General features: G+C 32.3%; 1 protein-coding gene, 1 long non-coding RNA gene and 1 pseudogene across 2 annotated transcripts; 2 read left to right on the forward strand and 1 right to left on the reverse strand.

Annotated features, from left to right (window-relative positions):
* Positions 1-587: 587 nt before the first annotated feature.
* LOC148613357 (uncharacterized) lies at positions 588-3489 on the forward strand. The gene is made up of 2 exons (XR_015923350.1): positions 588-628; positions 1944-3489. It is a non-coding gene; the product is annotated as an uncharacterized LOC148613357 (long non-coding RNA).
* Positions 3490-9116: 5627 nt separating this feature from the next.
* On the forward strand, positions 9117-12669 carry LOC148613358 (beta-1,3-galactosyltransferase 1-like). Its single transcript, XM_088586759.1, has one exon. The coding sequence runs from the start codon at positions 9554-9556 to the stop codon at positions 10619-10621; it is 1068 nt and encodes a 355-aa protein (XP_088442885.1). The 5' UTR covers positions 9117-9553; the 3' UTR covers positions 10622-12669.
* Positions 12670-18407: 5738 nt separating this feature from the next.
* On the reverse strand, positions 18408-23304 carry LOC148613359 (uncharacterized; annotated as a pseudogene).
* Positions 23305-24041: the final 737 nt, after the last annotated feature.

A 24041-nucleotide genomic window follows, 5' to 3' on the forward strand; every position in this document is an offset into this window, starting at 1 on the left:
TCAAGTTGTTTTTCAGAACAGATACAGAAGCTAAAAACTCACTTCACATTGTACTATGTTAGAGTGTATTTTAAATTATGGCGATAAAGCAAGTATTTGTTTTCACTTATAGAATTCGCGCATCATTAACTTGTTTTACACTTTTATCATAAAACACGTTCATGTTCTGTTTGCAGTGAAATATCAAGAGATTTACTGATAAAGAGTTTTTATTATCCATTTTTGTTTATAAAATGCTAACTGGATTTTTTTCTGTTTAATATTGTTAAAATTTGTATCTACATCTACCTTTTTCTAGTCTATCTCTTACCATATTGACATAAAGTATACTGAATGAAATCAACTTGCAACTTGTACTCAGCAGCAACAAAAACGCATCGCTAACGTTTATTTAACGGAGATATAAAATTCAGATATATACCAATAACTACAAATTGAAATTAAATGAGTTTTGACATATTGATTAGTGGAATCAAAAGCTGGAAATTCTGTGAAAATAAAGTTCAAAATTGTAAATCTCATAAACTGACATATCTTACCCAAGAATGAAAATAAGGCCGTTATGTCAAAAATTAACATTTTTTTTTAGGATTCAACAAGTGTCCATTGAGAAAGAAACAACAATAAGGTAATATTTAAATTTGCAGTATTACAAAAAATTAAAAGCCCTGATAGCATCCTATTCCAATGTGTTTGGTTTTGGGTACTTTTTGTAATAAATATGTTTTGGGATCGAGATCTCCCTACATATCTGTCTACTAATGGAAACCACAGGATACCAAAATTGACAATAAATGGTATTTTTTATATTAAGCAGTTTGGTGATAGACTTTTGTCGTGTACTCATTTTGAATGGCTTGATCTTTTGTTCCTCTTGACAACATTACCTATTGCGTCGATAAAACCATATAAATATTCTAAAATATAAACGTATTGAAGTCAAGTAGATGGTTACAATATTTAAATATCTAAATTGTTTGACCAAAAATATTCACCAATTGAGACAAATTATAACTTGAAATAAGTCGTGTGTTTCTGCTTTTGCTCTATATACATATCATTTACTCTAAGTCTAGTTAGTAATATGTCAGTTTGTAAACAATTTGATTCCAAGACTATACCCATTTGACCATTATGAGATGAAACGCTAATAGTTAAAAATAAATAACAAATGTTTCTATTTGATATATTGGAAATTTTTTTAGATCAATAGAAGTTCAATTGACAGTTGATTCCTTGAAGCAAAATTCAAATTTTAGCTCGATATTAATTTCTCTTCAATTATTTATTTCCTCAGTCATGATTAATAACAGATCGTATTGCTACACAGTCATGGTGTTTCTCTTGAGACGTGTTCTAGAAATTCTTAGCAATAATGATAATTTATAACCTTTTCATTTATTATTATAAAACAAAACGCTTAGCTAGAATACCAGTTTAAACATATTAATTCAAAATCTATGTAGCATTCCGTTAAGACCCGCTTTAACTCTATAAGTTTAAATATTTATGGTGTTGGAGAAAAGGATATATAACAAAGGATTTTTTAAGTAACAAATATAACTCTTCAGATGCAGGCAAGTGAAACAATATTCGGAAATACTATATTTGGACGTCATTTCTGATGAAATATGAAAGAGATAGAGTTAAAGTACCCAAATGGTTATCTATTTAATCTATGACCTTTCAGAAACTGACGGTCTGAATTCGGTCATGCAGAAAATGAGTGAAAGTAATCTTTTATGTATTAACCTACGTTACAGGGCCTTGATAGAGTTTGATTCCGCATTTATAAGCTAGGGTCGGACTTTATGTATCTCATAATATGAAAATAACCTAAAAATCAACTTCATTTTTATATAACAAATACTATATATACAAATCGGGTATCTTTTGATAATAATCCGTTCTGTTTTGAATAACACTTAATTAACTTTTTTCAGGTAGTATTATGACATACCTTTTACACCGGCGTTATATTTTGGTATGTATAATCATGATTATTTTACTACTTTCTCAATATGGTTTGCAACATTACACTAAAGGTCAGCCGAGTCTTAAACCAGTAAACCACGCCATGGCGTCAACACAGATGGAATTGATTCATTTCATATGGATTGAAAAGTATTTAAGCGATTCGAAGATTATGCCGAATTACGATATATCAAATATAAATGATTGGAAAGCGATGAATCCTGATTTCAAAATCATTGTCTGGAAAAGGGATAATATTTTACAGAAGTTTCCAGAAGTTGCAGATATATCAAAAAAGTTGCCGAACGTTGCATGGATTTCAGATATTTTAAGGCTTAAGATCATTTACGAGTATGGTGGTCTGTATGTTGATACAGATGTCAAACCAATAAAACCAATTAGACAACTAATATCAAGATATAACAAAACTGGATTTGTTATTTGTGAGAGACCTAGAACTAGCATTGTAGACATGACGGGACATTGTACCTACATGGGTAACGCCATTATCTTTTCCAGACCTAAAAATAGGATAATATTGAATATGTTTGAGAAAATAAAAGATAAAACGTTTGATGCGATGCAAAACAACAGCAGAAAATTAATATATAATCCAAGGATCTATGGACCTGGTCTTGTGACACGAGTTTTAATACCGGATCAATCTATTACAGTATTAGGTTCTATAACATTTTTTCCTTGTGATTGGCAATATCGTAGTAAATGCATCTACAAAAATTTTCTTGGCCTAGACAATACTTACGGAATGCATGACTGGAAGATGAGGTGGCGGAAACATCACCAAGGCAATACTCATTGAAGTATTACATATTTTGTCATTCAAAAAAGTACTGCATTATTTGTGGATCGTTGTGGTGTATCCATCTGCACCATGAAAAATGATTTGTTCATGGTGTCACAGTTTTCCTTTCCACTTTTTATGAGCAACTCGTCGGGTGTTTCTAGAAAAGCAGCAGACAATTACCCTACCTTGGCATCTGGTCCATGCTCCCATTTTTAGTGGAGTCCGAGTTGTGCATTTGCTTTTGTTACTTTGTATGTATTATTTTAGTTACTTAATGTTCTTTTTTTGTGTATGTCTGTTTTACATGCTTGGTCTTTGTCCCTGGATTACTTTCTTTTGATTTTCGCTAGAACCTTGGTTCCCTTGATTACTCGTTGTACAGTAGAGCAGAAATTTTTAACTACAGCTTTATATCAATTTGTACATATTTATTACATTCGTTAAATGTGCTTCTATTTTGCATGTAATTCAGATACAACTATAAAAATGGTTGTGTATTACGTAGCAGTCTTTATAAATATCGGGCAGAAGACGGGATAATTAACAAAATTCACTTTTATTCTATTAAAACATTACCAGTCTATAGGAATGGTATATAAATTTTGCTCTTACCAAGAGCTATGAATTCTCGATTTTTTTGTTCAAGAGGGAGAGTGAATTTTGATGTTTTCCAAAAAAAAAAAAAAAAAAAACATATCTGCAAGTGAACAGTTCATATTGAAAATTCAATTGTAAAGTTCTCGGAACAACTAAATGTTTGCGCAAATTAATTAAATTATATAATAACTCATGGATCGTTATGGTGTACCATGAGAACTAAATTGTTCATTATGTCATTGGTTTCCTTTCTTCTTTCGTGTACCCGGGAGTACGTGTATTGTGAGCACTCGGCTTGTATTTCTAAAACAAAAAGCAGAGGACGCTTGTATACCCTGTTCACCTGGTCCATAGTCCCGTTTTTCAGTGGAGTGCTTGTTGATGACTAGCTTATTTCTGTTCCTATGTAACTATTATTTTGGAAATGTTCATTTTCTTTGTTACGTGTGTCTGTTTTCCCTGTCTAGTCTTTATCCACGGAAAACTTTCTTTTGATTCTCGGTGTGTCGATTCTTAGTTTCCTAGATTACTTTTATATTAACCCTCTTTAGAACACTTTTTTTAATTCTGTGATAACTGTGGTCAAATAAATACTGAAAAAGTAGAAAAAGTTCAAATCGAGTCAGTACGTATACTAATAGAGGTGTCATGTTTTACTGATATCGATTCTTTATATTGTTTATTGGGCTGAAAAAGATTATATATTAAACGACGGATGAAAAAAATGAATATGTTCTATGAAAATGAATGAAACGAGCTCGTGATAATTAAGACAATCTCGTTTTGCCGTCAGTTTTCAAAACCCAATTTTTTTGGAATGCATGTTTCTGATTTTGCCTGATTTTTACAATTACTTACACTTTATCATTAAAACAGCAAGTAACAGAGTTTATCTTAGTTAGATTAACGACGGCAGCAATATTTCATTCTCCTGATAAAATTCTATCTTAAAAATTTGGGTACGAAATGTATATAGTTTCCTTACGTATGATTTATTCATAGTCCAAATTGTTCTAACGAATATGAAGTAAAAATTCAAAGCATCATCAAATTTACTGTTATATGTATGATGCACAACGAATAGAATTATTTAAAACGGTCAATTTAATCCTTTCAGAGATTACTTCAAGGTACGCGTGTTTGTAGAAGACCTTTTAATTATCTCAGAAAGTAACTATTTTGTATTTATGTTATACGCTGGAGCTTGTGTTACGTTTAACCACATTCATTTCTTTTTTCAATTGTAACTGGTGATTTGTTATTGAAAAGTTATGCAAATATGCTTATTTTAAATGTAGTACAAATATCTATCAAGTTCACAAAGGAATTATGTATATGAGGTGCATCACGACGTACCAACCATGTTCCACTTCTTTTTTATTACTCTTATATACGTTTCTTTTATTCTACAGAATTGAAAAATCAGCACTCTAAGACATGTTTTAAATATTTTTCTTATATTTTATTCACCTCTTTACACCTTGTGTAATTGATGTTCAACACTTTGTAATATTTTTTTTACACACTGTTCTATGTTTGTATTTATCTCTTATGGGAGTGACTCCACTAAATTTGTGTTGTATACTTTTTATTTCTCTTTTAACAATAAAATACAGTCAAACATGTTATACCAATCACCTGTATTCACAAAATAACATGTCTTAAAAAATGTATAATTAAAATATCCTATGTTGTGCACTGTATGTAAAATCAACCTGTATATGAAGACGACCTGTCTTATGTGTCCTAATGTTGCTCTCCTTTGGAGATGCAAACAGACAGGTTTCAATGTATGTTTGTTCAACGTGTCATAGTTTTCCTTTCCTCTTTCGTCTACTCTGGACTTGACTTGAGCAACACTCGGTGGGTGTTTCTAGAAAAGCACAGGACGCTTACCCTACCGGTGCACCTGGTCCATGCTCCCTGTTTTTAATGGAATCCGAGTTACTCATTTTGGTTTTGTTACTTTGTATGTATGATTTTAGCTACTTTATGTTCTTTGTTATGTATGTCTGTTTTTCATATCTGGTCTTTGTCCCTGGATTACATTCTTTGGATTACCGCTATAACCTTGGTTCCCTTGATTACTCTTTAAACTAAACTTCAGATTTCTATACGGAATGGACTACAGTACGTACAATTGTAACGTATATAGACAAAAAAAGCATTGTTTGTGCAGTTAGTTTTCTAACCTCTACCATTGGCAGTGTCTGAGTTGTAAATGTTTTGTCCTTAAATAGTATTCATTTCCAGTGAATTGAAGTGTATCATTGAAAATATGCAGTCGTTTTCAATACATTCCTTTAATTTGTTTTCCTGCTTTATGAAAAATTCATGGAAAAGTTCGGGAAAGTTTGCATGCACTGACAAGTGTCCATATACGCGTCTATCTTCATTGTTCCACTTGCTGTTTAACCTAACCCGCCTTGGACAAATTATAGCCCCGATTGTATTTTTTTCAAAACGAAGCAGTATTTCTAAGATGGGGAAGGTAATAACATTTGGAGTTTCTCTGAATCTGTCATTTGCGTTTTATACGTCACAGGTAATGCGTAAAATATTCCTGCCATCCGCGGAGACCTCTAATAATTGCGGACTTTATACATATTCTGCCGGAGTAGGCGGAGTAGGCGGGTAACAAGTTACTGTCTGAGCAGCTCGTCAAGTTAAAAGTGAAGGTACAAAATGTTGAATCTCTCGGAGCTCGCTTCAATAGGTAGCGTACATGCCTACACAATATTATTTATTTAGACAAAATATTAAATAAAAACCGAGCAATTAACACGTACAGGCTTTAATAGTAAGGTACGATAAAAATGACTTTGTTATGTATGTTGTAATGAGAATAAGTTGATTACCTTTTGTGTAATATTAACATTAAAGTAGAATTTTTCGTTCAGTGCAAAGTCTGTTTTTTTTTTCAAAATGTGAACAAGAAAGTTTTTAACAGCGGCGTCAACCAGAGAACCCCATCGTCAACTTATGTATTTAACGGTCTTCCGAGTTAATCCTTTTCGCCAAAAATTTAATCATTCTGTATATTCATGCTTCAAATTATAAAATAAAACATTTCTATTAAATTTATATATATATAATGAATCAACATATAAAGAATCTCTGTTTTGTTTTTTTATTTGGTTTTATTTTTATTTTTTGATTTGTATACATGTAAATTTATAGTAACTTGTACGTTTGCGCAACTTCCGAAAACAGGGTATATTCGATATTTAACTAGCAAATATATCGATCATTAAAAAATAATAACCTGCCCCAAAACCCACCTTTCATCTCCTAGTGGTAACAGACCGTTCTGCCTGACAAATTAAACATACTTGTATATGATCGCGTATTAAGATCTTATGTGCGCAATCACTTCAGTCGTACAAACGCGCTGCACTCAACTCGGGACGATACCAAGATGTGTCGATCGACAGTGGATTAATATACATATTGATATTAATTGCTGTTAAGAAAAATGAGTTAAATGTCTTTGTGTTGTGTTGCTTGGAATATCCGATGATGTCTTTTAAGGTCTATCATGTCATCCCCTTTCCCTTCCCAAGCTATATTAAGGACCGGTAAGTTACTTAAGAGCAGTTGTTTTTATATCTCACCTGCAATACATATGAAAAGCAATAAGATGGTAGTTTCGGTTACAAATTCATAATCTATATGCAGTACGTCTTAATTATTCAAACTGTTGTATAATTTGTATGTGAGCATATGTAGTGTACCATTATTACAACAATTTTAATAAACAAGTCACAGCAAATGAATTTACGCAACAAGAAAAAAAAAAGAAAACAACAAACAAATCAAACAAACAAAAACAAAAACAAAAACAATTGCATAAATTTTATGTCCTCGCGCGACCAAGGCCTGATAGCAATCCAAATGCATATAGGCTTTTGGTCAAACTAATACTGATTTCGTCCTTCAAATGCTGATTTACTGATCAGGCTTATGTACGGTATAAACAATAGATGTGAGGCTGTAAATAACATACACAAATATATCCAATTTTACGATTTTAGGACAGTAAAATGCCGCATGTATAATCGTTTTTATAGATGAATTATAAAATATCGCATGTATAATTGTTTCTACAACTAAACTGTACCCCTGGGTTCATACAATCCATACGGTAGTATGTACACCAAAACAAAACAAACAAACACACGAAGAGAAATATAGACCAATAATACAATTAAGACATACACATATACGGTGTAAAATTATAAAATAACAGTTATCAGATTGCAATATTAAACGGGTAAAAGTTTACAAACCGAACTCGATTAAATGATAAAACATTCATATACAAAAACGCGTATATGAAGGTAAACCTTCGAAAAATACTGTTTCGTCATGCAAAATAAATAGCATTTATGATTGTCAATGTTTAATAATTCACTTGAATTGAAATTAAGATGAAATTGATCGAGTACGGCGTAGATGTGACATTGTTTGAGAAATTTGCTTTGTGGTTTTTCATAAAGGAAAGAAGCAAAAAAAAAAAGCCTAACAAACAAACAAAGATGTCTGTTTTATTTAGTTCTATTCATGTATTTCTCATGGTTTTCAGGTGTTTCAGTACCATAAATTCAAACGCCCTTTTGGTACAATCGGTAACAGAGCACTGAAATTCTGTAATTTGACACCCTTTCAATGATCGTTACAATAATGAAATTGTCCAAATTATATTGAAATTTGTAGACTCTTATCGTTGTACATACAATGTTTTGACCTGAAAATCGAGAGTCTATTTAAAATATAGAACGTCCGTCAATAACGTGAGCCCAGAGCTATATTTTGATTAAACTGAGAATCATAGGACTCAAGGATAAACGTGCAGAAACATCTCTTTGGTCATCTCCACATTATACATGGGAGGTGCCCAATGCACATCGAACGTCGCCAGAACGCACGAAACAAAATGTCATAGAGCCTCATTGTCTGACGTTGGTCCAAAATCGGCTCGTGGCACCAAGAACGTTAAGAGGATAACAATTCTTCCACGTTTTTAAATTTTAATATATAATATATTTTATATTAATTATTATATACAGATATAAATTACCAAAAAAGGCAGTGATGTATCAGATTTCACTACAGAAATATGTTTGAATATTTCACATATGATATATCAACAATCTTTACAGATATAGCCGCCCCAACGCGTCCTAATTATTTTCTGAATGTGATGTAGATGTTATCAGACGTCAAAATTTAACCTTTCGTTCGCAAAGTCAGATGCTCGTTAAAATTAACGAGAAATAGTTGAATAAATTGTATCCAATCACTATGATTAATAAATCTATAGGCGCTTTTAGGCTGTACTACTGCATACAATAGATACCTTCACTAAATATTTTTGTTTTTCATGGAATTCGCGGACATTTTGGTCATTCTCATTTTATGATGCCAAGAACCCCATTTATCGGCTTAATCAGAGTATTCGTTCAATGTCATCAGCTGATTTATCGGCTTTGGTCCATCTTGTATTTTGTGACGTCATAATATGCGGATGTTGGTTCATCTTATTTTTTAATTAAAATAATAATGGAAACATATCTGTATCAGGGATGTGAAGGAAAAAACAACAACGAAAAGGAAATAAAGTATTAATAGATACGTTATTACTGATAATGATTATTTCTTCCGAGTTAAATAATTTTCATATTCAGTTTATGATTACCATATATATTCATTCTACAACTGGATACACTGTGGTAGTTATATTGACTTTTTACATGTTTGTGTCATTCAGAAAAAGATACATTATAAATATAGACAGTGTGACATATGGAACAACACTATCACCATTATATATTAAATTATAATATCTTTTGTTACTGGCTGAAAAGGATTTCTACGTTAAGATAGGGACACTATGGATTAACGATTTTTATATAAATCGTCAGTAAATCATGCATTTACTGTATACGTATACAGAAAAAGTTTTAAAACAAGAATGATTTCACATAATATCTGAATAGATTTTTATTTCATTCATAGAATATAAGGTTGCATGCATAAGTGCGTGGTGTTTCTTGTTTTATTCGAGGTATAAAAACTATGTTTCATAAAACGGAAAGAAATTGTTTGTATATACTAAGTACAAAAAAGATCGCGCTCTAGGAACGAATAACTGAGGATTTTGTGAAGAGAATAAAGATGGGAAGATTGTACTGGAGGTATCTAATGTACATCATGACATTATGCTACGTATATGTATTGTATCATTTATATCTGTTTGCACTTACTGCATGGAAATTGGAATTTGATTTCGGGAAACAACATCGTTTATTCACAGAACCTTGGAAAAGAAATGTTATGATAAAATTAACTCGTAAACCGAATGGAAATTCAAAATACCCTATAAGTATCAATCAACCATATAAAATCAACAATGAAGATATTTGTTCCAGCCATGGAAATATTTCAACTATTGTGATTATATATACCAGACCGAAAGAAACGTCATTTCGAAAGAAACTGCGACAGTATCTTCGAAATTCCACGTACTTCGCACCTGAGGACATTCGCCATGTTTTTCTACTTGGTTTAACCATTGAACCAAAAATACAAATTGAAATTGAAAACGAAAACGACCTTTACAAAGACATAGTCCAAGGTTATTTTCTTGATAGGTATACAAACCTGACTAATAAAGGTGTTATGGGGTTTAAATGGATAACTGAGTATTGTATGAATACCAATTTTGTGACAAAACTTGATGGTGACATGTTTGTGGATTTTAAAAAAGCATTTGACAAATTTCAATTTTTTCGATCAAAGAAAAAGTCTATTTTATGTGCCGTGAAAGAGAAAGGGACATCTCCAATATTGAGAGATCCTAAGGATCCTTGGTATGTTAATCCAAATGAATTAAAAGGCCTAAAATTATATCCAAAAACATACTGCAGTGGCTGTGTCGTTTTCATGACAACCGATTTGATTCCACTTTTGTATAGAGCAGCATTCAAGGCGCCATTTTTCTGGGTTGACGATTATTACCTATTTGGAGATCTGCCCTCAAGTGTACAAAATGTAACATTTATATCACTGCGCCCTTGGATGGCATTAACGTGGACGGAATTTTCTAAGTGTTATCAAAGTAAAAGACAATCGTGTGATTTTGTAGCTGTTCATACCAATAGATATAGTAAATATTACTTTTTGTGGGATAAATGGCAACAAAGAAGGTTTGAACACGGTTACCGACGAATAAATGTACATTAATACACGAAGAAGACGGTTTAAACTCGGTTCCCGACTTATAAATGTACTACAATAATTCACGACGAAAGTTGTGTTGTTCATGTATAAAACAAAATCATCTAAAAATAACATTTTGAATTTTCATTTTTTCCGAAAACAGTGTAAAAAGAAATGTTCAAATTATTCGTACATCAATTTGTTTCTGTTAATCTTATTAAAAAACTAATTATACCTGTAAGACTGTGAGCAAATTATGTTTTCTTGATGATACCCCATCCGTTTCCTAGTAACCAAATAAGAGGTGCATTATGGCATTACATGCACAAACCGGATATTGATGGTTTTCTGGCCTTAAGTATAATGACCTAGTTGATAATATTTATACGATATACTTTAGTTTGTGAGTCATCTTTCCCTTGTCCAAAGTGTATGGTGTGTCATCTGAACATAGGATGGTAGAATAATATTCTGAACATATGATGATAGAATAATAATCTGAACATATGATGGTAGAATAATAATGTTTTAACAGTAAAAGAAATCAGATGTTCAAGTGTTTGTAAGCAAAATGTCTACTTAACAACTAACAGAAAGTTTGCTAAAACAAATGGCGTAGGAAAAGTAGCACTTCAGTGCATAAAGAAAATTAAATATCATCGGAAAATAGTTTAATGAATAAATTAATATACCATTCTGTTCATCGGTCTGTCCTGAAATATATTTTAGTACAATAAGTTGTATCCAGCAGTTTACGCTAATATATTAAAAAAATAAACAAACATTTTGTTGACTGTCATTTTTCTATTCTAAATGTCCTGATAATAATTATTTGATGATCATCTTTCAAAAAATATCAAAACAACATTATTGTGAAATTTGTCTGCAGGTATGACAACTATTTATTGGTTGACAATGACATTCTCCTTAATGAGTAGCTGAAATTACCGCTGCTTCAAATGTGATGTTTGTCGTAGTTTGAGGTATATAACTAACTATCTTATTTTTCCATCGTGATCGTTGAAAAAAGGTAATTGTACATATACACATACTGGAATTGATAATGTCTATGCGCTTGATTTTTTGTATTTAGTTGGTGTATATTTGTTGTGATTTTACTTTTTAAAAATATGTCGTTGAAAGGATAGCAAACTAAGTGTATCAGTGGCCTAAGACTTTGTATTACATGCAGAACTTTATTTAGTGTTTAGACATTTGGTGACAATAAGTATACTGTCCAAAGATACCAAAGTTTGTAGTATCTATGTTAAAGGTATTTGTATTTAGTATGTGTATACTTCTATATGATTTTTGTTCAATTATTCAGTTGTAAGCCAACCAATTGTATCAGTGGCCTAGGAATTTACACTTTAAATGCAGCATTTAAGTATTGTTTTGACATTTGGTTGCAAGGACTGGTGGTTATTCAGTCCAACCACAAATGAATCAATGTTCAAAAAGCTTTGTAAAAAAACATAGCGCTGCAGGAAAAAAACATATGAAGATGTACAGTTGTGTATCTAAGTTCTCACTAATTAGCGACTAGAAATGACAAGAAGTCACAAAAAGCGAGAAGAAGCTACAAGAATCGTTTAGATGTTTAGGAGAAGCGGTAAGAGGAAAACTTTGCGACAAGAAGCAGTGAAATAGCGTCAAGTACAGACCATTGGTGTCTAACAGATGTGTATCAAGTTATTGATTATTAATTCTTTTGTTGTTTGTTTTAGTTTTTAAATTAGAGTGCATTGCATTCAGCTTCTCAAAAAATATGTTTTCGAATACATATATGAGAAGTTTTCTAATAATCATAACAGTTAATCATTTTGGATGACTATATTAACGGTCAACGAGTGATGACTTATGAAAAGGTCACCCATTTAATATTTGCTAAAAAATTAACACCATATTATGTTTAATGTTATGAAAAGCATGTCATGATTGTAAAAGAAAGGTATTTTGTATAATTCAGTGTGTAATTTATGTTGTGTTTGAGGTGTGACAAAACAATTTTATGATTTAGAGTGGACCGAGATTTTATTTTTCCTTATTCATTAATGAATTAAAATCGGCGATATGGCATTCTTGATATTTAATTAAAAATAGACTGACTGTTTTTTCAAGTCAAGTTCTTAACCTTGGATTGCATTCTCTTGATTCCCGCTAGCATTTTGGTTCCCTTGATTACTCTATCAATGTCCATACTTTGTTAGAGTAATCAAGTGAACCAATCAGAAATCAAAGGAATATAATCCAAGGATAAAGACAGGTATTAGAATGAGTAATGAAGGGAACGGAGGCTCTAGCGAAAATCAAAAGAATGTAATCCAGGGATAAAGACCAGACATGGAAAATAAACACACACAACAAAGAACATAAAATAACCAAAATAATGCATACAAAGTAACAAAATATGAGCAACTCGGACTCCACTAAAAACTGGGAGCATGGACCAGGTGCAACGGTAGGATAGTTGTCATCTGCTTTTCTGAAAAAAGAACCGCCGGGTTGCTCATAAAACGTCAAATCCAGGGTACACGAAAGAGGAAAGGTAAACTATGTAGATTGGACAAATCAGTTTTCATACACCTTAACGATCCACGAGATCATGACAACTTCTGTGGTGATGACTTCATTTTTGTAGCAACATAACCTTAAATTGTTTCCGAATCCTACTTGTAACTTTAACGCGATTCAAAAAGTCTGCGTAGTAACGGCAAGCTCTGGCATAACGTATGAGTTGCGATATGAAAACTCCATATAGAGGTGATAAAGAAATAATGCCACAGATGAAAAGAAATTTGAAAATACGAAATGAAAAGTCATCGCGTTTGTCGTATAGTTTGATCAATAGTTTTTTTCTTTACCATCGATCTCTAAGTGTAGGACAATATATGAAGTTGAATTCACAGTGACTATGTAGTATCCTTTATCTCAAGTTATTTGAGGTAGATGCGATGTAAATAATTCCCGAAACTAGGGTTACAGCGGAAACTAAGATTAAATAATCTAGCTAAACGATGTCCCTTCCTATGGGTCATATAAGCTATAAAGTCAGCCTCATAAGAGTGAAGGAATATGTCAGCATATAAGATGAGCACAGTTTGTACCCATTGGAATGCCGATCGTTTGTTGAAAAACGAGTTGTTTGATATAATTTTTTAAATGTCTACCTTACTTCAATATTTTTATCGAGTACAAATCTAATTCAATTTTTGAGATGTTTCTAAACGATCCATCAATTGAACAGTTGAAATCTTGCAATTCTTGTAAAAAAAAGTGTAAGCAAAATTAATAGCCAGAGGTAAGCTTAACTTATCCAATATGATATTGGAACACTTCTTATAGGTGGTTTTACAAAACAGCTCATGACTTACAATGGCAATTGTATTTGTACAGGCAGTACTTTGGTTGCTAATATGTATCAGTTCTGTGTCATGGGCCTCCGTACATGAAGTCAATTGATATATCAAGCAATCAGTGTTTTATTTTGTAAAAAAACATAACGCTGCAGGATTTATTTATCATGCAGATATAACTCTAGGTAATGACTACTGGTGTCTGAAAGATTCAAATACTGAAATGTATTCTTTGTGACGCTACATTAATACCGATGTCATGAGTGGGACGTTGACATTTGAACTTCTGAAAACAGCGTTTCCTGAATAACTAAATTGTTCTGGGCAACAAAAATACGGGGCGCAGAACGGTTCAGGCCGTTTAAGATGAAATTAAAAAAAAATCTTTTAAGTTGAACGCTACAGTAAAACTGTTTTGAAATGACTAAAATTGCTATTATACGTTTTCTATGAGATTGGTTTGATAAAAGAGGTTTTAAAATACGCGATTTTTCTAATTCCGATTTATTGGGATTTTCCTTGTTGAATCATGTGATCATTTCCTGACATCTTTCAACTCAACAATAAAATGCCACGTTACTGGCCACGAAATTTGTAGACAAACTGTTATTCGCACCACGGTAACTATAGTTTACATTCATAAACAAAGATTATCGACCGTAAACTATAGTTCAGCGGTTGCTAACTATAATTTACGTGCAATAAACCCAGATTATCGAATTTTTGTAACTGTCGCGTGACATATACACGTGTACATGGTGGTGCACATCTTAAATTCATTTGCATATCCAAAGGATTCTGTAAACTAATTTGCATTTTAAATTGAATTTTGTGTCACAAAGTTGAATTTTGTGACACAGAATTCACTTTTGTGACAAAAAATTCAATTTGTCTCACAAAATTTAATTATGTCTAAAAAAAAAATGAATTTCGTCATTACAAAATTGAAGTGATCATAAAACAAGTCTGTGTAACATAGTTTTGTACGACAAAAATAATTTTGTTGTGAAGGAATTGATTTTGATTACAAAAAGATCAAGTTTCATTCGGCGCCCCCGTAAAAATCGATTATCTTTACCATATATGCCAGAAACGTATGCCTATATTAAAACTTAAACGAAAAACTACACCGTCGATTTTTTTTTCATTCAGACGTAACTTGACATTAATCTCAGCTCCTTTTGTTCACTTAAATTTCGTGTAATGAATGTTCAAGATACATGTACTGTAACGGGACTCGTCTGTATGTGCAAGTTTCTCAGTGAAAATGGCCGGCCAGTTAACGCTTTGAAACGTGCAATTGGTAGTGCAAGATGTTAAGTGTGTGCCATCGTACTGATCAATGAATGCTCTATGTATTATACAGCTGCATTTGCTTTTCCAGATTTATGTGTCAATATCAACTACCTATATCCTGACTTAGTAACCTCATACAGGACACCGTGTTGTGTGGTATGTTCGTGCACTGGGCTCTGTAACTATAACATTGCTAAATGAAAACTCCATTAGAAATACATAGTTTATTTGACCAAGTACAAAACCTTTGATATAAAACAATGGTGCATATCGCTTATAAATGCATAATTCTTAATAACTTCAAAATTAACCGGTATGACAATGCAAATGGAAGTGACTAACACCCTAACCGTTTGTTTACCGCGCCATATTTGTAGCGCGACAGAAAACCAGAAATACTAATGATTTCATGATAATTTAGCACACAAAGAACCCGAAAGGTCCGAATAAATCTAAACCAAAGTATTCTCTCGGAATGTTACATTCCTATGAGAAAACGGCGAAACCGTAGATAAGTTAGAAGCAAAGAACGTACAGGCTGTAACAGTCTAGAAGCGTAGAGACGGTGTGCTACACACCTGAATGGCTATCTATAGAAGAAGCGATAAACCGCGCGAATGAACTCGCTTAAATACTAAATGCCGACTGATCAATCAATTGACTTTGTTACTCATATGTTTTTAACTCAATCTCGTTTTCAAACACATTAAGAATATGTAAATACTCTGTATGTACATATTCTTAATATGTTTGAAAACGAGATTTACTCAACAGTTAAACGTAAACCTCCGAGCTCAGCTCACTACTATTTATATCCATAACATAATCATATGATAATCACGTGATAATAGCAAAATCATGTGTACATGAAAACAGATTAAAGTCACTTCCATTACATACCTATTCTGTTATGGTACTGAATATTTTTATTGTTTAATATAATTTTTGAATCACTCTGCTTTGCGTCCACTTAGTCGAAAAAGAATTCTTCATCGACTGTTTTACCGAGGCATCCTTTAAATAGTTGAAATCTGGTAATGCTAATATTTGTTAAAAACCTGACGATATCAATTTATCTGTATTTTTTAACTTAGAGGATAAAAACAATAAATTAAAAAAAAAACGAATTGCAAACGTCTAGATTTTTTATTTTTTCATCTAGTTGAGGACAAAACTAGATCCAATGAAAACTCATTGAAAAGACAACAGAAGATCGAAATCCCTCCCCCCCCCCCCCAAAAAAAAAAAAAAAAAAAAAAATATTAATAATAATTGTAATCAAGAAGGTCTCAAAGCAAAAAAAAAAGGTCGAAATAGAAAGCTATATCTATCACAAAGAAGTTTTACCATAATGAGGCCTTGGTGTTTTGTGAAATTTAAAATTTGGAATACCACAAATTTCGGTAAATCATATATAAAATGATTGGCCGTCAGACAAGTTTGACTACTGGGTCGGTTAATACCATTAGGGACTTTAAGTCCACCAGCAGTGACATCGACCCATGCCAGTGGTTGTTGAATACAAAAGTACCAATCATAATAATATTGCAAATTTCGATATGCTGTACACGTGTTTCAAGGAGTAATCTTTCATCAGCATCATTAAAATCAAATACAAAGGAAGATCTAAATAAAAAAAATGTATGTAAAAGATACCTAAATTTTGAATTCGGTGAGTGGGAGGCTGGTGTCCTTCCCAGTCTATACTCTTTAAATATAATTTTATTTCAATATCAAGGGGGAAAGATTTCTTATTATGACATGTAAAAAATATATTGATAAGAGTTACTGTATAACCATTCGTAATAAATAAAATAAACAAATAAATTCATGTAAATAAAAGCATATGGGATATAGACAAAATATAGAGGTGGGAGGTTCAACATGCAATATCGGTCAAATGTTCTTGTATAATTTTTAGATGGAAATTAAATATTCAGTTGATAAATGACACAACATCGCCACACGTAACTCACTCATAATTTGACAATTATCCTTCAACGCCTCACGATTATAATCGCCACAGGTGACTCACTCATAATTTGATAATTATACGTATACACTTTACTTCCATATCTCAAACTCTAATAAATATAGGCATAATTAATCAAATATATATCATATTGCCGATAGTCCAGTGAGCATAGAAAATAATTAAAGACAATGAAAGAAAAACAAAAAATTAAAGACCAAGTTTCTGTGAGACTGACATTCTCTATCTAATGTGTCTTCGATATAACCATCTTTTACAAAATCAGTTTTCCATCTCCCATGTCTCGTAATGCATCTTTCATTAACATCAGATTTGGCAGCGGCCGTAGCCCCACCGGAACGTAATGAATGAAGACCTAGATTGAGACTAGGTGCTACTGACTTAAGCCTATTAACAATATTTTCTTTAGCTGTAGTATAACTAATTGGTTTGTTTTTATATATAACTTTACAAACACCTTTAGATCTAAATATCGGTTTAAAAACAAATTGTTCAGATTGAGGATCTAATCCAGTTATTCTTAAATAACGAACATACATTTTATATGGACAGGCAATAGTTTGACCTTTTGAAATATAAATCTCGTTGCCTTGTCTGTATTGGTCTGTTTTACTACTACCAATCGTGATTTTTAAATAATTGTCAAAAAATGAATATCTTTACATTTGATTTTACTGATTTCATCAAAACGAAGAAAACCGGTATAAGACAATAAAATCATAGTAAGGTCTCTGACTACTAAAATGTCCGTAGAATGTTCGTAAATAGAACAAAGTTCAATGAGCATGTCATTATTTACTGGATCTTTTTTATTTACGGGGTTTACCGTTAAGTCTTTTAACTGATTCTAATAATGATATAACAAAAGAATTGTTTGTAGGATCAATGAAACCGTTAAGATTGTGTGCCCATTTTATGGAATAAACAGCTGAATTTACTACACTAGATGAACAGTGTTCGTCTATTAATTTAGTTATATAAAGAGCTATATGTACAGGTTCAGCTGGTAAATCGGATAAGTTATGTTCTTTTGCAAACTTCTTCCATCTATTAAAACTATAGAAATACTTTTTACTAGTGTTCTCGCTTTTAGAACCCACAATAAAAGATGTCATTTTTCCGGATAAAATGTACAATGGATCGCCTATGGTAACTCCACTCTGGATTATCGCTGTTTCCACATTTCGTCTGATATTTAGTCCTGAAAGACATACAAAAAATTCGCTATGAATTGACCAATCACTACAGTCTGATTGTCTGCTCATTGCATCAGCTTCTTTGTTTTCTGACCTGAGAACCCAATTCAAATTAAGATTCATATCCCTATTGAGACATAAGTTGTGTATATCTGTAGCTACGTTTTGTAATTTGGATTTTCTGCTACCCACCTTAAGTATATGGAGAACATTCATATTGTGTGTATTTACGTTTATTTTCTTACTTTCTAGAACATTTGCGTTTGTACGCAAAACTCTCCTGACGCATTCTAATTCGCGCCATGTTGAACTCTCTGATTTTTCATCTCTAGTCCAATTACCTGTTACCAGACCTACGAAGTAATCACATACTTCCTGGGACTGACAAAATCCCGCAAAACCTACATCTGAGGCATCACAAAACATGTCAAAGTCTGACACAAAATTTACATTTACTTTGCTGATATCTACACCCGATTCGTTTATCTTTCTAACTGAGTTATCCCAAAACAAAATTTCTGTCAATGCCGACTGTGAGATTTTTACTTGAGCATCCCAACCTGCTCTACCCATAATACATTCATAAAAATGTCTTGTGTAAAATCTGGCTTTGTCGCCAATGACAATTTGCATTGAAATTAACTGACCAACTATGCTAGCTTAAAATCTAGCACTAAATAATAATCTGCCATTAGTAATTTCTTTGCATAACTTTCTTATGCTGTTTTCAACTTTACTAATTCTTTCTTCTCTGACAAAAACTTTCCCTAATTTTGTGTCCCATATGTAACCTAACCATTCAATTCTTTGACTTGGAAACCAATGACATTTTTCATGAGCTATTAGAAAGCCCAATTCTTGTAATTCATTATTGACTTCAGTACTAGTTTTATAGCAACTATCAAAATCGTCATCACCTCCTAGACCGTCGTCTAGAAACATGACTATACGTTTCCCTTCTGATCTCATGTGTTTAACTACCTCCCTCAATACTTCTGATCTCATGTGTTTAACTACCTCCCTCAATTCTTCTGATCTCATGTGTTTAACTACCTCCCTCAATTCTTCTGATCTCATGTGTTTAACTACCTCCCTCACTTTTGAAAATATATACCCTGCTGTAGCGATACCAAATGGTAAGACATTGAAAACAAAATATCTATAGTTTTTGTGTCAAATTCAAATGAAAACCCAAGAAATGTTCTGTGTATATCAATAATTTCAATATGATGATAAGCAGATTTTGTCATAACTAAAATGGAAATCATCAGTTTTAAATAAATCTCATTCAATTTTCTTATCTTCATATTTGTGTCTAAATCTAAATAGATGTGGATTTATATGTCTGCAGTCTAATACTAATCTAAGCTTGTTTTTATTGTAGGCCACAGTGAGTGGATTCACAACAACTGGTTTTTTCTGTTACTTTAGTAATACATCTTTTCTTTGTTAATGTCATAATCTCAGATTTTACAAATTCTGGATTACCTAAAGAAGATTTGTTATTCTTTAAAACAATCGAATCCGGTCCTGTTTTGAACGGTATTCTGTATCCGTTCTCGATAACATCAATAATATGTGTATTGCTAGTAATTGATTTCCATTTACCTATGTGTGATTTCAACTGACCCACAGGTGTGATAATAACCGTTTCGGTTCTCGTATTGTTTACGTTTTATGACAAGTGTTCAGTTTTGTCATCATGAATACAAGCATTTGAACATTGTGTGTATTGACTCTTATTCTTGAGCGACTTGTTAAAATTATTTTCATGTTTCATATCACCAGACACATTAGAAAAACTATGATAAAATTTAAAGTTACTTATCTTTTTCTTTTCAGGACAGTCATCGGCCCTATGGCCTCTCTTGCCACAAGTAAAGCATCTCCCTGGTTTCCAGGATGTTTTATTATCGTCTTTTTCTTTTGAGTAAGGAACTATCCTGTTAGTCTTCAGTTTCTTTTGTCTTTTCACCTTTCTGTTTTCGTTCGGCCCTGTTTTGTGCTCTGATCATCTTCTTTTCGTCTTCCGAATCCTCGGCTATAGGATTGGCAACATATTCCGACACTACTTTCCATGGCTTGTTCCCATTTCGCCTTAGCTCTGAATTCTTATACTAAAAAATATTCCCATTTCGCCTTAGTACAATTTTGTATAAACTAAGGCGAAATGGGAACCTATGTAAACATCTAATCAAGAGTAATAAGTGTTTATACGACTATATAAACATAGATTTAATTTGTTAATTTGTTGTTTAATACAAATGTAATTGTATATTTTTGTGTAATGTTTATATGTTTTTTAAGTGTTCCTAACTCCGATGAATCGGCCAATTTAATCAGCTTTTGGGTCTCTCGAATTAAATCCATACCTTCTACGATTTTTTGTTTAGCGGTTTGTACTGATTCGACAGTCAAATCCGGTCTGTTCTATTTTAGTCATTTGTGACTGCGAGATGTCTTGTTGTGACTGTTTAATCTTAGTTTGGAAAGCGGTCAATCTACTATCCAATATTGTACATAAGTTCCCGAGTAAATCTTGTTGAGCATTCGCGACGGCACTTTTAACTTCCGTGGAAATGGCTTCCTTAATCGTAGTGTCCGTCTTGTGTGTTGCCCTCACTGACTTGGGCTAGATAGTGACCAAACGGGAAAAAATTTCCCGCTCAAAATTGATAACACGTGATAAATATTACTACGCCAGGTCTCGTACCGTTAATACAATAATTTCTCCCTGTACTACGAAACGTGAGAAATTATACTTCAACGCCTCACGATTACAGTCGCCACAGGTGACTCGCTTATAATTTGACAATTATCCTTCAACGCCTCACAATTAAATGTTCTAACATAAAAGTATCTTTTAGTCCTGTGGTACATCTGAAAAACATATGCACATATGTAAAGAAAGGAGACAAAGATAAGAACAAGGACCAATATACATATAAAGACAAAGACAAGACTAATTAATCGGGCAAATCTACCAACGTGAGACTGTTAAGCGAGCGATATTAACATGATAATACAAGTCAAGTGCTACAGCTTGATCGTGAAGGAAGGACGTTAAGGATCGTGAACCACTAATTAGGAGCATTTCAATTCATCATTTTAACAATTACAGCAAACTACAACTTTTACAAATGAAGCTATTGTGTCCGTCAAAATGGTTACAATTTATAGTAATGATTCTTTGATTTTGATCATCAGTAGGTCAGAAAAGCAACACTTCGCCCTATGCATTTTATAATGGAAGTGAAAATATTTTATAATGATTTCTACAATTTTGATATAAGATTATATTTTATGATAGAGCTGTAGGTGTTCAATGGACTTAAAATTGCATGGTTAGTGTTTCATTCATCCGACCTAATTGTTACAATCATATTCTAAGACTTCGGCGTTTAGGTGACAATTTATATCACTTGAGCCTTACCTAATCAACTGAGAAATTATAGTTGTAGCTAGGTCAGAGGTGAATGCATCTTAGGGCACGATTGATTTCAACAATTGCTGCAAAGCTTGAATGTTTTGACAGACAGTTTCAACCTGCAGTTCCCAAAACTGAATTTCGACTGATTAAAACAGAGAAAAAAATCGTAGAGTCCTAATATTTTGTTTACAAATAGCTTATCGCAAGGGTTCTGATCGGCCATAATAAAAAAAAATTTAAATGTTCCCATTCCAAATTGCCCATGGGTAGAAAATTTTAGAAATTCAACAAAACAAAAACGGTTTAAATCACCGTAGAAACAGATTTTTTTTTTCGGAGCCACCGTGGCTATTAGAATTAAAAAAGACATTAACTAGCAGTCCGCCTAAGAATCATGTAATTTTCACTGAAAGTGATTTATTGATGTCAGATATTTTATCCAAATTGACTTTAAATCAGTTGGATATATAAGAAAAACAATGAATAAAATAAAAAAATGAAAAATATTTTCACCGTTACCATAGCAACAACCACTCCTTAGCAACCACTAATTTAGGGCCTAATAATCACAAAATCATCACAATTTGAATGTATTTTTTATATCTAATGGTGGAAATTTACCAAACTAAATAATTATATTAACGAAGTATGTCTTATGGAAAACAATTTACAATAAAGTACAAAGCAATCTGATTGGTTAACAGCTGGTTACCATAGCAACCAAAATTCTTAATTTTTGACAATTTGAAATATACGAAAATAGGCTATCTTCAGACCCGTTTTGCTAACAAGAGCAAGAAGATATTAATTAAATGTATGCATGGATGTGTAGTAGATGCTCTCCACTGAAACATATCAAAAATAAAAATATGTAGCATATCTTTGTTTTCTGCTCATTTGGACCTTAAATCACCACCATAAAGACTTTTCTTCTTCTTAACGCTTTTCATACAAACTTTGTCCAGATCATAACTTTTTTGTCTTTTGACCTAGACTTCTAATACATTTGGTATGTTGGTATATCCTCTCGGGGCGGAGTGTCGCATACCAGAGTGAGTGACATTTGACCTTGACCTTTAAACTCAAGGTCAAATTACATACAAATTTTGGCAAATACGATACACAATTTTGTCTGTGCCATTACTTTTTGGTCTTAGATATCTGACCTGTTTGACATTTAAGTAAATCACATCAAGTTAGAGTGAAATGTTCTAGATTGGATGACTTTTGACCTTGGCTTTTGACTCCAAGGTCAAATGACATACAAAATTTTGGCCAAATATCATACAAAATTTTGGCCGGGCCATAATTTTCTTTTGTCTTTTTACTTAGACATCTGATATTTGGTATGGGGTTATGTTTTCTCAAGGCGAGGCGCCTCGTACTAGATTGGTGGACATTTGAACTTGACCTTTGACCTCATGGTCAAATAACATATCAACTTTTGATTTGATGAGTGTTAATGAGGACAGATGTCATATGACTGATACTAAATTGTTTTATTAGTTTCTGTATTTTGAGAGAATTCCATCAGACCCAAGAATAATATTTCTTGTTTTTGTTGATCAACTCTTGACAATATATCCCATTTCCATTTTTTAACTACTGTTTTACTGAAATGCACATCTTCTTATCAAAATGTACCAGGATTACATCCTTTTGATTTCCGCTAGAATCTTAGTTTCCATGATTATTCTTATAAACATGAACATGTAGGTTCTTGTTTACAGAATATTTCAAAATGTTTTATAATTTTGTTGTTTAATCAGATGTTATGTCGCTTTCAACTAAATAGAAAAAAATGACTGATTAATTTAAGTTTTAATTAATCTAAATTAAATATCATCTATTGGAACAAAATGTAAACTTGATCTGTAACTTATCATTGTGAACTTATCATGTCATTATCTGCAAGCGTTTAGGAAAAAAGTCCTTAAAACGATTATTTCTGTAAATTTTGCTAAGTTCAAGGCCCGTAATTTCGGTAAAATCATCGAAGCGAAACCATACAAACTTGTATTGTAACTTATCACGGTTAATTTATAATAAAAATCATGTCAACATGTGATGATGTTCAGAAAAAAATGTCAGGAAAACGGTTATTTCTGTGAATTTTGATAAGTACAAAGCCCGTAATTTCGGTAAAAATTATCGAAAAGTAAACTTGACTTTT

This window comes from Perna viridis, chromosome 6, assembly GCF_037379345.1.
Source record: "Perna viridis isolate PV_CMFRI_1.1 ecotype Kerala chromosome 6, ASM3737934v1, whole genome shotgun sequence".
In the NCBI taxonomy this organism is placed as follows: domain Eukaryota; kingdom Metazoa; phylum Mollusca; class Bivalvia; order Mytilida; family Mytilidae; genus Perna; species Perna viridis.

Excerpts from the sequence above, each read along its gene's own strand:
- LOC148613358 (XM_088586759.1), top strand. The coding sequence starts at position 9,554 with ATGGGAAGATTGTACTGGAGGTATCTAATGTACATCATGACATTATGC.